This window comes from Rhea pennata, chromosome 3 (genome assembly GCF_028389875.1).
Source record: "Rhea pennata isolate bPtePen1 chromosome 3, bPtePen1.pri, whole genome shotgun sequence".
In the NCBI taxonomy this organism is placed as follows: domain Eukaryota; kingdom Metazoa; phylum Chordata; class Aves; order Rheiformes; family Rheidae; genus Rhea; species Rhea pennata.
Genome location: NC_084665.1, coordinates 3,690,453 through 3,704,660, shown reverse-complemented (window position 1 = coordinate 3,704,660; position 14,208 = coordinate 3,690,453). Strand labels below are relative to the sequence as shown.

The following is a 14,208-nucleotide window of genomic DNA, read 5'->3' as shown; positions in this document are numbered from 1 at the left end:
TACAGGCTGAGCTGCTATTTCTGAATCACTGCCACCCAAAGAGGTCCCATCAGGTCTCAACTGATTGCTGTGCAGTTCTGTGGGACTTACTGCACTCTGCAACCCATAAGTCCTGTAGCTTTAGAGAATATCTTAAATGTTTCATAATCTTAAAATCCCAAGCAGCTCAGGAGAGCTTGCCTGTGCTTGTTTTATTTATGTTGCTGATGGGCTTCTCCTAGTGATAAAATAACAGATTCGGCTTCACTGTCACCCTTAAGAAGGTCAGGTGAATCGTTCTGATCAGGAAATATCCTGAGAGCCTAGCAACTGAGGCAGGAGCCACAAAGTAGGTCTGGGAAGGGAACCTCCCAATCTGTATATTCTGGACAGGCTGTTTTTATTGCAAAGCTCAGCAGAGGAGGGAACTCAGAGTTGCAATCTAGCTCTCTCTGCACATCCCCTGGCTGTGAAGATGGTGCCTATAGATGAGTAAAGACATACTAACATCCTGGAGGCAGGGGGGCACATGCGGGAGGGATATTTTTTTTTCAATGTAGAGAAAACTAGAGCAGACACATTGGTTCCAGAGGCTACATCTGTGCCAGTAAACTAAACAGTGACAGGCCTCTTCTCTGGTTCTGTGACCAGCTGGCACAGTTCAAAGCCATACCGTTACATCGAGCTAGACTCCGAAACAAGATTGCTGCATGCAGACTGCCTATTGGGAACGGTTCCTGCTCATGCTACGATCTGGAATCATGCTAGCAAATTCCACAGGCAGTCCCAGAGTTGTGCTCTACGTTGCACACAAAGTGCTTCAGCTCTCAGCTCCTGCCTCAACAACAGCTGCCTTGCCAGAAGTACTGGGACTCGTTTTGCTACTACAAAATATCTTATATGCACAAAGGCTTTGAATAGGCTTCAGCCACACAGACTGTGATCTGGAGATTCTTTGAGAAGTGGGCATTCGTTCTCTTCAGAGAGTGCCTAATACTAAAAATACAGCAGCAATAGTATCAGAAGCAAGAAACTGCAGGTTTAATAATTGAAAAAACTACTCAGTTAATATACTTCCTGTCAGTTCGTCAATATGGACTTCACAATTAGACAACTTTATTACAGTAATGAATATCCAGAGCACAAGTTAGTAGCTCCTTGCTTATAAATCAGTTCAGCCAAATAATCCATATTTGCTATTGAATATATTTGATGGCAGTAATTGAGGGAAGATAAACTGCTTTACTGGCAGTATGTACCTGCTCTCTCTGAAGTTATCATTGCTGTAGGACAGGCGCCTTTTTTTTCCCACACAATTCCTCATTTTCCATGAGTCAGTCCTATGACACATCAAACAGTACCAGTGGGTGTATGCATGTGAAGAGGCAAGTGCTTGTGAACGTCCAAATATTACTACGTGCTCTGCACCTTACAGATTTCTCCATTTATTCTCTGCTTCAATTCTGCCCTGAAATTTGGAGTTGCAGTTGCTGTCTGTGTAGCCACATGTTTGGGCCCATTCACATTTTTCTTCTAATCCTGCATTCTTCTGTCATTCCTTTGCTAAATCAGAACATGTTTCTATGAATCGCTAGCAACAATCCTGTCCTCTGAACCCTGTGGCTGGCACTGGTGTTATTTTGCTTCCTTGCAAACATTCAGCCAACAAGGTAGCATGTTTGCTGTTACCACTAGCTGTGCCACCAAAATAAACTAACTTACTATATTTCATTTGGTAACTTGTTAACTCTCTTCATGTACTTTCATTACAAACTCCTTTGGGCAGCAAATAACTTTCCTGAACTGCACAATTGGATTGCACAAGCAGAAAGTATTTATAAATGAAGACAGTTCACATAAGGGCTGTCATAGGGTAAGTTCTCAAAAGTTGGCACACTATATTTTTTCCTCGGTCTTTCCTTCTGTCTTATGGTTCCTGTATTGCTCATTTTGGCTTTGAATACCTTACGTATCATAGCTGGACATTAGAAAAGTAGGGACAATAAGTGATGCTTCACCTACCTTAACAGTGCACTGCATTGCTGTTTCACATACAGAGTTATCACTTGCTTTCCTTTGTGTAAAATTCAATCTAATAGCTAAGCCTTAATTTGTGTGTGTGTGTGTGTGTGTGTGTGTGTGTGCACACGTGCACACACACATGCATGTAATGGAAATTATATACTAGCCAAACATAGGCTCCCTTTACAGGAGCCTCGGAGGCCTGCCATCTCTAGGGACCTGTACAAACAATGAAACTCAAAGTAACTGCACTGATACAAAAGAAGAAGCCCTGATCTGTTGCAGCTGGGGACCAGGCCACACCTGGTAAAAACTGAATGACACATACTTATACCCTGGCTGCAGTCAGGCCCATAAAGAGATACTGCTCTTTCATGAGCATATAGGGATGATTTACACAGGAAACAAGAGATAGCTGCCAAGTAGGTATATTTATTAAACGTGTTTGCTTGGAGCAGTGCCATCAAACTTGGTAGCACATTGCATTCCCTCCCCTTGGGCTAGGCAGGGGTTTTCCAGAGTGCACCTGGGTGCTGCATCCCCAGGAATTTGGCCCTGTGCATTTCGTCTCTGATGCGTTATGATTTTATTTAGAACGTGCTTTATTTCTACAGCTGCCAGACTGCAGAGGCAAGATGCCAGTCTTCAGTAAGAGGGGGAAAGACTATAAATAGAGCAGGTTGGGCTACCACAAGGCTTACGTTTCTTGTTTAGCTTAGGAGGAGCAGAAATCTAATCAGGAGTTACAGCACAGCACAGGCACTAGCAACAGCTCTTCTGTCCAGCCAGTAACTATCTTTTATTTTTTAGGTACCCAGATAGAGCCATTCACCCTTCCTTAGCAAGAACAGCACTGCCATTCACCTGTGCTTTCCTCCAACTCTCTTAGTTTTTGCAAACTCTTACCATGCAAATTGTCACAAATTTTCATGAAACTAGTTGCTCACAAGGGAAACACATTCCTTCATTCTCAAAACAACAAATAAAATGAACCCCCAAAATTACGCAGACAGAGGTAACACAAATCTCATCTGTTAGAGGCTCATGGTGCTTTAAGAAGTGCTGTTTACTAGTTCTTGCTCTAATTTGTATCATCATCATCTAGGCTCACTAGGGGATATCCCTGGAGTTGCTTGTATAAAGAAGGAACATTGTTGCTGCAGGCCAAATACACAAAAATACCATCAAAAGCTCAGTCCAGTACTTTAGTTATTTTATCTTCCTCACAGGTATCTGTACTGAGCTTTTTCTTCCCTCACTTTGTGCTTGACTCAGAATATTTAGTATTAGAGAGGAAAAACATATTTCCGCAGATTTCTACTGCCTACCATAGCTTTCAGTGAGTATATTTTATTTACAACACAAAGCTAATGGAGGTCACCTTTTAACAGTGCATTTTAGACTCAAAATAACTGAATTGGTTCTTTGAACTCCACAACTCTAGCTTTTCAAAGAGAGCTGCAGCCAAGATTGCAGAGCAGTAGCTCCTCCATTTCCTCACCCTCCAGGATGCATCCTGACAGGGACAACACTGAAAATAATTTAAGGACACATTATCTCAGGGTTATGCTACGTGTGCAAGCAGCTGGGATTATTTATGTCCAAAAAAACTGAACACCAAATATTACACTTGCAAGCAAACTGTCAAGTCTTAGGAAGACAGCTGGATCTCATAAATCTTTACCTGCTACCAAACAGTCTACATCCTTTGAAAGAGCACTCCTGGGCCTGTGTACCTCTAACATGCTACATAACCTGCCAGTTTTTGCCAAGCCAGAGAAAAACCTGCACGTGCACCTGTGCCACAAAAGAGGTTATGGTGCTGTGTATTTTTGGCAGACAGGCAGACCTCTAGCCCTTGTTCAGGGATCTCAAAATTCTGGGTTCGGCTTTAGCTTTACTGTGTGCCCACAGCACCAGGGGCCTTTCCCTGCAGAGGCCCGGACACCACCATGGCTCCAGCTGTGCCAGGACAACCTCCCACTGTCAAGCCCCCAGACCAGGCATCTCCTTCATGGCAGGACAGATTCACACAAGTCAAACTTAAGAGCTACTTTACCAGAAGTAAATTTTCCTTATAGCTTCAGATACATACCCAGTTATTACTATCAGTTACAGTTACTGTGACTTTATCACTGCTGGCACTTGCTGAACAAAGGGTAAAAGACCATAAATTTGAAAGCTAGAGCTGAGTATCGCTGGTTTACTAAAACCTACAGACTTCAACACTTAGGGTTCATGATCTATTACAATTTTCCTCCTGGCCCCTCTCCCCCTACACAAGGGTTAATGATTTTTCAGTTCAATGAAGTCTAATAGCGTGCACCCCTTTTCTGCTCACAGGTGCCTACCACCTTTCTCCTCAGCAGGTTTAATCAATTAACATACCAAGGAGTTAAAAGGGCAACCGCATCTCACTTGTATTTAGCTTGGATCTTGTCAGATGAGTAGAAGTTACTTCAAGTCCAAGGTCTGTCATCTCCAAGAATATCTGTTCGTTTAATCACTTATGACAGTCATCCTGTGCCAACCACTGGCGTGGTAAGAAGACAAACACTTTTGAGCCCTGAAACAATCTGCTGAATTTCTGTAATAGACAAATGGGCTAATTAACAATGTGCAGGCATATCTGAGTCTCATTCCCTTTTTAAGTCTGTGATTTAGCAAGCCCAGTACCACTCTTCTGTCACCAGCTGTTATTTGGTATATGTGTGTGGGGGGAAGTTGTTTCTAGGCTTAGGAACTGGACACTGTAATTTCTTGTTACAAGAACAGTAATTGCGTAAAACTTTAGCAACCTCCAGTTTGGATCCATTAGCACAGGCAGACCACTCAACTTGCCTTATTCACTAGCATATGACTTGTTGCACTAGAGTACTTGTCAGCTCCCCAGCAAACAGAGGAAGAGACAGGTAGCTTTGGCAACAAATTTCAGAGCTATTCCCCAACATCTTGGGGATTCTTCACAGTCTGTGTATTTGCCGTCTCTCTCACTGCCTGTCCAATGCCCTGGTCTCCACTACTTCCCCTTAACTGGATCCCCGAACCCCTTCTTGACTTTGGCCCTAATGTCACCCTTCACTCACAGCTCCTCATCTCTCATTTCAATGCAGTTTCCTTTTCCGCTTTGAATGGTCTCTGGCTTCCACACTCCTTTCCTCACTTGCCACTTACCGGTACCTTAACTGTCAGCAGCATTTGGCAGTTTGTTCTTCTTCCTGCATCTTGCTTGGCGGCCAGTTGGTGGCAGGACCGGTACAGACACACAGCCCAGCAGCCTCCCTCTCAGCAGGGCAGTGTGGTTTTCAGGAGTGCTCCCTGGAAAGCAGACTTGATGCAGCACAGGTGACTCACCTGACTTTGTCAGATACCAGTTCCTCTTTCCAGAACCAGCGTGTGCTGTAGCCAGTTATGTTTAAATCAGAAAAGACACACATTAGTTAAGGGGAATTTCAAAGAGAATTTTGGGTAAAACTATGGTAACAAACTACTCAATCTCATCAGGTTTTAGAGAACCCTAGCAAATCTGATAAAGATAGTACTTTGACTGCCATATAAATTGTTCATGACAGAGGTAAATTCTAGTAACTTTTGCTGTAAAATGATAAAGTTTTATCTAAGCACTGCAAACCATTCTTGCAAACCCATACATTCCTCCTGCAGATCTCTAGATGTTTGAATAATATACTTCATTCATATTAAAACGACACTCCCCATAGTTTTATTTGTAGAATACCAAGTTACAAACAGATACAAAAACAATAGAACATAGAAGTTTGTTACAAAAAGAACCTAAAACAATAAACCAGTGCGTTATGCTTAATTGTTTAATTTCAACACCATCTCCAAGAAAAGTTTACTCCATCAAACCTGAATATTTCAGTATTCATTATAGGTTCTATAGTGTATTAAAGAATCCAAGTCACTTTAACAAACATTCTAACTAATACAATCAAATAAGCACATGGAATTTCTATGAAGGATCATATAGTAGTTTCCATAGCCTAAATGCATATGGACAATACTATTTAGACAAAAAAGTCAAACCATTTAACAAGGTGAACATATTTGCACTGTGGTTAAACTGAAGACAAACAGTTTAAAATAATTTCTGTACTTACAGGTTGTGATAAAACAAAGGCACATTTCACTTTAATGGAAATTCACATTTCAAGAAGGTATAAGTTTTGTGCCCAGGCCACTTGTTCAAGTCATTGCAGCACAGTCAAACAACTCCAATGGCATGTTTCTGAACTTTCAATAGAAAGATCTGGTTTTTATTTCTTTAATCCAGTTTTAATAAGGGAGAAATTAAATTAGAAACAGGAGGGTTCTCCCTCCCATATTTACAGACTGCAAATTATATTGCTTTCTCATTGAAAATCCTAGGTTTCCCATCAAACTTTGTTAAGTTTGGTAACTATCAGTACCCTCACTGTTTGGTCAAACGCACCACAGACACACAGTCCCTTTTTGTCAGGGCTCCAGTCTAGGCTAGAAATCGGCTGTGTTGACAAAGTCACATTCTGCAAGAGGGTGACGGAACCTGCCACCCCCATCTCTGCTCCTTCAGAATCCTTCTTTGAGCGCTGAGCAGGGTATTCACTGGCAATAAGAAAAGTAAAACATGCATTTTAAATTCAATTATACAAACATGATCATCCTTTTCATTTTCAAAAGACCAAGGAGAAGGGTTTCCTCTGTTCTCAAGATAAGACAAGTAAGTATCTTAAGAATAATAAATCATTATATCCAGCTACATCCTCAATGCATTCTCAGTGAATATTTAATTCATCACTGCATTTCACCACTGTTCACAGAATCCAATGAGGTGAGAGATTTGTAGAGAGAAACAGTCCAGACCTGACAGCCTGACCTGAAGGACCTCACTCACAGTTGTATTGGGCAGGGTGTACACAGCTCTTGTACAGTCCTTAGATTGAGCACACTCTGCCACGGAGAAATGGATTTGGAACATGTCCCACTTTGTTCAGAATTAGCCCTTCAGTATGAAAGCATTATGAATAGCAGATACAATGAAGCAGGAAGTTTTGAATCCTGACTCTCCCATACCTCTGTATTTTTCAACTGTTTGACTTTTACACAGGCAAGAAAATTGCATCTCAGCTATCCCTATGAAACATAAGGGTAATAAGTGACCCATTTCACTGTATGATGATGATGAAATTATTTGGGCATGGAATTGAGAAGATGTAAAGATAAAAATTATTATAGGCTTGTCTTTCAATATTTTTCTCAGCCATAACAGCTACCATGGAAGAATTTTAAGAAATCCATTTTCTTCCATTTATCAGCCTGTTAACTGAGAATATAATTGGATTTCAGTTACATTAAGATAAGTGACAAGGGCACATTTCACCTGTGCTGTCATCAATCACATTCTTTTAGGGATTAATTCAGACCTCAATATCCAATACTGATACAGAAATCACTTTTCTATTATGCTTCTAAACAGTAATTTTAACTAGATAATCTGACCTTGGAAGCAGGACCCACTCATAGTTTTCATGGAGATTCTTTCTTAAAACAATATATGGTTGTTCTGGTTTCTTATTTCCTCTGCTGTAAAATGGAGAGTGATCACTTACTATTTCCAGAGATGAAGGCTCCCAGCTCCTCCACTTGTCATAAATATATCTCTGTTCTGTGGGAGGTGACGAACCTGCCACATGGTAGATTTGTGAGCCTAATGAAAAACAGCATTGTATGGAAGTCAGTTACAAATTAGCTTCATGAGAAAGGATGCAGGATCTTAAACTCCAATCACTTGTGTGAACAGAATCCAGCCTTCTGGTGGTGGAGCTTGGAACATCCATTCTCAGTTACCTTCCCTTCCTCCTGCCTCACAGCCTGCTGCCGCAGGAGCGGCCACTTCCCAACCAGGGGAGGTCAGGTCAGGCCTCCAGCGCACCCCATCCTCCACAGAGTCAAAAGAGCAGCCCTGCCAAGCCTACCACTGCCCCGATGGAGTCAATCCACACACATACTTCAGCTTCATCAGGACTGGCCATGCAAGCAAGGTTAGACACAGGCAAATTTGGAACTGCTCTGCAACTTTGGATTGCCAGGTTCTTAGGTGACGCAGTCACCACAACATTAATTTCACTGTTTATATCTTAAAATCATTATTGGAAGGGAATGTATTACAAAAACTATGCAAACACGACAAACACATCAACAAATCAAATATAAATCAAGCCAGGGCACAGAGCAAAATCGCATAGCAACAGAAATGACTTAAGGAAAAACCCCTACACACTTATCCTGATTTAATGTCTACAGACGTCCAAAAGGAAGTGTTTAAGTGCAACAAATGAATGATAAGAATTTAATTTTCACATTTTGATTTGATGTGGAAAATAGAAATTTAAAGATACTATGTCGACATCGAGCTTTTTCTAATTTAGGCAGTCCTGGAGAACTACACCTTTAAACTTCCTTTTCACTAATCATCAGCAAATCTCTTTCATGGAAAAAACCTGCTGCTTTATAAAGAACTTGCACTAACCAACACAGCGGTCATGGATGGGAAAAAAAAAAAAGTTATCAAAATTCTCCACACTTAACATCCTCCAGGCTACTAAGTCGCCCTTTAGTCTTTTTGCACTGATTCCCAATATCCCAATCAAGAACTCCTTGGTTGTGAAGAAAAAAAAAATGGTTTCTATGAATCATATGAAGTCTAGTCAGAGCAAGAAAAGAAAGCAGTTGCGGAGAGTTAACTTTATTTTGGGATACAGTTAAGATTCAAATCTGCGTGCTCATCACAATTTGATATCGCCTCCAATAAACACGACTGCCAGGCGAGGGGCACAATAGAGTGCACAGAAGTGCAACAGGACCCAAACACCAGAGAAGCCCAAATAACAGTTTATAAAAGCAAGGAAGGTTTGCTGAGTGCTGGCAGCGGGATGCACCAGAGGAGCCCTTTCACTGCTCGCACCAGGGGCCACACCAGCCGTGCCACCACACGGTTCTTGCCCCAGTAACCTGGCATCTATCAGACATCATATACAACAGTATTTAACTTGTAGTATTTCCAGATACTTTAGCAGCATATATTCAAAGTTTCTCTCGTGGCAAGACATTCTCTGACTCCTCATACCTTTTCTGAAACAGAAGCAAAACCTTTGGTTGGATGCTGAGTTCTCATATCAAAAACATGAAACTTTCCCTCAAGTGACGTAGCCACTAGCTTGTTCATATTTACATCTTTCCTGTCAAACTCCACACTGCAAACCTGAAATACAACAATAACAACATTCAACCTTGAAATGCAGCCATTGATAAAGCAAATATTTTTTTCCAGATTTGTAAATATATAATCTAAACATTGGTCGCTATTACTACGACAATAACATCACCAGCTTGGAAATAACAAGATTCCAAAAGATTGCTTAAAAACATGAATCCACCAAAACAGTTTACTGATAAGTCCGGATAGCATGAGGTATTTTAAGAACTTCAGAGGTACAATTTGCTGAACTTGCAAAAGAACAATTCCTTGGCACAATCTCAGAAGAGAAGTCTTGTGGGCAGATTTTCAGTAGACAAAGCATCCTTTTATTTTTTCCATTCTGCACATAAGCTAGAAAGAAAACATGCTTGTATGATACATTACCCCATTCTTAATATTAGTCTCCCATCGTAGTGACATGGTTTTTAAGTCAAACAATTTAATGTCTCCATTGTCGTATCCAGCGCATACAACACGTTCCTCTTGATTGTAAGCATTTCCTGGACACAGAGAAAGAACTAATCAGAGTACAGAAAACCCCCATTAGACTGTAAGTTTCAGAAATCCTAGGTCTGCAATTTCAACGTCAAGAAAAACATTACTATTGAAATACTAAGATTTAATGAATGGGTTGGTTTTCAGACCTGAAAAGTATAGAAAATATAGCTTCAAAACTGGCAGTCTGTTTCTTTAAACAGCATGAACAAAATCCTTATTCCTCCTCAAGTACTGCTGAAATTACAAAGACTACGTCATCTAGATGCACGCATCCTCCAGAAATACTTGAATTTGTTCACTAATATAAATTCCTATGCCTGGCAAACAGTGCATTACTATGAGTTCAAGTAACCTACAGCTACCTTTCATCTGAATAAAGGAACAGAAATGCTTTAATTTGTAGTAGCAAAAAAGTTAATTTTCTAAAATTAAAATAACTAATAACTATTCATTGCATAGTATTGTATTGGCCTGAACATGCAAAACCAAACATGACCCAGAAGCCTGTGGGCTAGGCCAAACTGGCAATTTCACATTAGAACAGGACAAAGGCAGTTCCAGCAAGAGGGACAGCTGCCTCTTTGCACAGCCCTACTCACTGTCACAAAGCTCCGTGAACCTGCTCGTGAAACCAAGCTGTCGGGGGCAGAACGTGGCTGTTGTGAATCACACTCCGCAGAGAGGACCACAGGAGCATGGCAGAAAGCAAGTCAGAATCCTTAACCTGCCTCTCAAGCATGAGATGTTCCTGAGATAAGAGTCTTCTGCAGACAGACTTGTGGGGAGGCCCCGGGAATTACCATGGCCATCACTAGACATACACAAAAGCCAGTCTCCAGAAACTGCCTCTCAGCTGACAGGATCAAGGAAGCGCATCAGCATCTGAAATAAGTTAGCTTTCAGACAAAGAGTATGTAGTTCAGGATAAACCTGGTCTTGGCTCAAGCATCAGTAACTCAGAAGAAAATTAAAGAAAACATGAGGCCACTCTTCTGTCACTCATCAAAATGAAAGATGAAAATGTCAACAGTAGCAAGCATTATACTTGCACCTTCTTGCCAAGGAACGTCATCTCTCTGCTATCAACTTTGTCATTATAATCCATGCACTTCTCAACAGTGTGTAAAACTTACTCCCTGACTCTGGAGGCAGAAATGGAGCTGATCCAGAAATTCCAGCTTGTATAGCACACAAGCATCTTGTTCTTGTCAAAGGAAAAATGCTGGACACACATCAAGCATCTCTGCTCTCTTTAATTAGCTCCTAGCTTCAAGGATTTTGTCTTAATATTAATGCCTGAATGCATTAAAGATGGGACTATGCTACAACAGTCATTGGTTTTCTGTATGCTGCAACAATTGCACTTCTTCAGGACAACGCAGCTGAAAGCGCTGATTTTATCCTCCAAGGCACAGAAGTAAAACCTATACAGCTTACCAGTGAAATAAATGATTGACCAAAAAAGATAAGAAAATGAGTCCAAACTCAACTATTGCAAAGCTTGCTTCTTTTGAAAAAACAATGTTAAAAATGCACAGTGGTAATAATGGTGAAGAGCAAAATCTGCTACTGATATATCCATACAAAATAAGTATTCCATAACACTGTGAAATAATTTGATGACTGTCAAAGGACAGCAGTATTAGAAAGAGAAATGGTTATAATCAGGTTGTAATTTAGTTACCAAACGCTACCGTCCAGCAGTCTCTTTTGCTCTCTCCTTGTATGGGTTCCATATTAGCAACAGGAGTATCTTTCTGTCTTGGATCCCATACCTTCACAGTTCCTGTAAAATTCAAAATACAAATGGATTTTGTATTATGGATGAACTGTCACTTTGCCTTCATCTTTCCACTGAAAGCCTTTGCTCTTTAGCCTGCTCATTCACAACGCTATAGCATCTCTTTCAACTCCAGAAAGCCAGACTAAGTGGTTGGAAAAAATAAAACAGAAATGGAGGATACATTTCCCTGCAGGGCATTTTTGTATTTATTCTGCTTTATATTTCTTCGGTTCCATGCTCAGTGAGATCAGTATCTCTTGCTAATCTACTGCTTCTAAAAGAATTATAGAAATTTTGTCCCAAGTAAGGTTGAAGAGACAGCATATGAAGAACTAGTTGCAGCAGACTTAACTAGTTCAGTTGGCACACTGTTCCCCACCATCAAAGCTTACAGACTACTTTCTTGGAATAATTGAAAAGACTTTTAGAGCACACTAACTCACCATCTCGACTGCCAGTCACAATTTCTGGTGCACCTTCCCCAATTCCTAAGCCACCTACACCATCTATACTGTTTACAATTTCCTTATGAGCTTTCACAGAATACACTGGTATTTCAGGAGCTTCTAAATTCCTAGACAAGAAAGAAAAGAACAGATAATACGGTATTTTTCTTGATACTCAGGATTGGTATAAAAACAAGAGGAAACACAGTATAAGCACAACATATAAGAGCTCAGTTTCACACTGAGAACAAAACATTGGTATCAACATTAAGAACCTAGAACTTTTCTTCTATTTCTTATTTGGCTATTAATCTGGACTGCTCTGAAAGTGTTTGTTCAGTTCTAGACTTCCCTTTTTGACAAGCCATATGTGGGATCACCACAGTAACTCTCCAGAATCGGTGTTTGTGTTAGGCTCAAAAGCAATCACACCACAGATCAAAAATACTCCCAATACTAATTTACTCCCAGTAAGGATATAAGCCTGTCCATCCATCCTCCCCATCATCTGACAACTACTCTTCCAGTTCAAATAAAAGCTGCACCCAAGTGTGGATTTTTAGGTTCTTTCCCACTGCTTCTTGACGTCTGAGGGCCTTTCCTAGTTTTATTTTGAATTTTTAATCCCCTTTCAACCAAAAACTAACCCATGTCATTGTTGGTATTCCAACAAAATAGAATCAACAGTCCCTTACCAAGTGAAATAAAATTAGGGTCAAAAAAGTGTCTTTAATTTACCTACACAAATTAATCAAGGACCTGAAAAAAACTGAAATATCAAGACAACAAAATATAAGCAATCCAGCTGTGAATTTTATGTTGAAAACAATCTCTTATTCCTACTCATACACCCATCCAAAAGCCTCTTCTACAGAAAAAAAAAAGAAAAAAGAAAAAAGAAAGAAAGAACGGAAAGAAAAGAAAAAAAAGACTTTTCCCTAAAGGAAACTGAAGTTCCTTTAGGAGCTTTTACAGATTTCTGCAGCTGCAAATAGACAATGTAAATGAAAAAGTATCAGATTAAACCATTGTGCAGTGTTCTTTTACACTGGGTAAAAGCAGGTGTGTTCCAGTGCGTGAGCCAGTAAGCACTGGGCCCATTAACGCCACACAGATAGCGTTTTCTACGAGGACAGTGAGCCAAATGCAGAGGCGTTTGTTCAAACGCAGCACGTATAATATCGAATGGAAAAGCTTTGACAGAAAACGTAGTCTTACCATATATTAAGGCTTCCACCAAAATCTCCTGTAGCTAAGTATCTTTGCTGCAGTGAGGTAGCACCAAAAGTCCCGCATTTTAGAGGCTTCGCCTTTTCAATCTTAAAAAAAATGAAAGAAAGAAAGAAAGAAAAAGAAACACTTTGGGTCAGCACACGGAACTAACGGACCGCAGACTGCGGAAGCAGACTCCCGAAAGCCCGCCGGCGGCAGGTGTCAGCGCTCCTGTCGCGGGATATTCAGCGCAAAACGCAACAGGAACACTTCCCGCCCCGGGCGGGGCAGCCTCGCGGCCCTCGCACGAGGGCTCTCACCCCGGCTTGCTCGCGGCGCGCGAAGGCCTACAGCTCCGCTGTCTCTACCGATTGGCAAACGTACCGCCGAGGGAACCACCGCTCTGCCCCGGGCGCGGCTAGTACGCGGAGAAAGGGATAATTAAGAGATTTTTCCCGTCAGCGCGTAACAAGCGGGAGTTTATGCGCCTCCGGTGCTGACGGAGAAAGCCGAGCTCCTCGCGTGCCCCGAGAGGCGGCGAGCCGAGGGCCGGGGCAGCGCGGCGGAGCGCGGCTCTGCCCGCGCACCGCTTCCGCGCCGAGGAAGGCGCCGCGCGCCGCCACAGCCACAACAACGGCCGCCGCGCGTCGCCATAGCGACGGCAACGGCCGCCGCGCGCCTCGCGCCTCGCACCGCCGCGGCCGCGCGCTCACCTCGCGCAGCAGCGCCAGGCGGCCGCCCTGCAGCTCGTAGAGCTGCAGCACGCCGGTGCCGCGCGGGGCGCTGCCGAGGCAGAGCAGGCGCGCGCTGCGCGGCACCCACTTGCAGTCGAACACGGTGTAGCTCAGCGCCTGCTGCACGTGCGCCACCAGCTGCGGCCGCTCCAGCCCCGCGCCCGACATCCTGCGCCCCCGCCCCGCCCCGCCGCCGCGCAGCCGCGCCGGCAGCGGCACCGGCAGCGCCTCGGGCACCGCAGGAAGCGGGCGGCGCGGGCGGAAGCGGCCGCCGCG

At 42.4% G+C, this 14,208-nt stretch overlaps 1 protein-coding gene across 1 annotated transcript; it reads right to left on the bottom strand.

Annotated features, from left to right (window-relative positions):
- Nucleotides 1-5,699: 5,699 nt before the first annotated feature.
- On the bottom strand, nt 5,700-14,100 carry DNAAF10 (dynein axonemal assembly factor 10). Its single transcript, XM_062573468.1, has 8 exons — nt 13,912-14,100; nt 13,205-13,305; nt 11,984-12,114; nt 11,442-11,543; nt 9,644-9,759; nt 9,128-9,262; nt 7,611-7,708; nt 5,700-6,606 (listed from the first exon to the last, which is right to left on the bottom strand). The coding sequence occupies exons 1-8, from the start codon at nt 14,098-14,100 to the stop codon at nt 6,399-6,401; spliced, it is 1,080 nt and encodes a 359-aa protein (XP_062429452.1). The 3' UTR covers nt 5,700-6,398.
- Nucleotides 14,101-14,208: the final 108 nt, after the last annotated feature.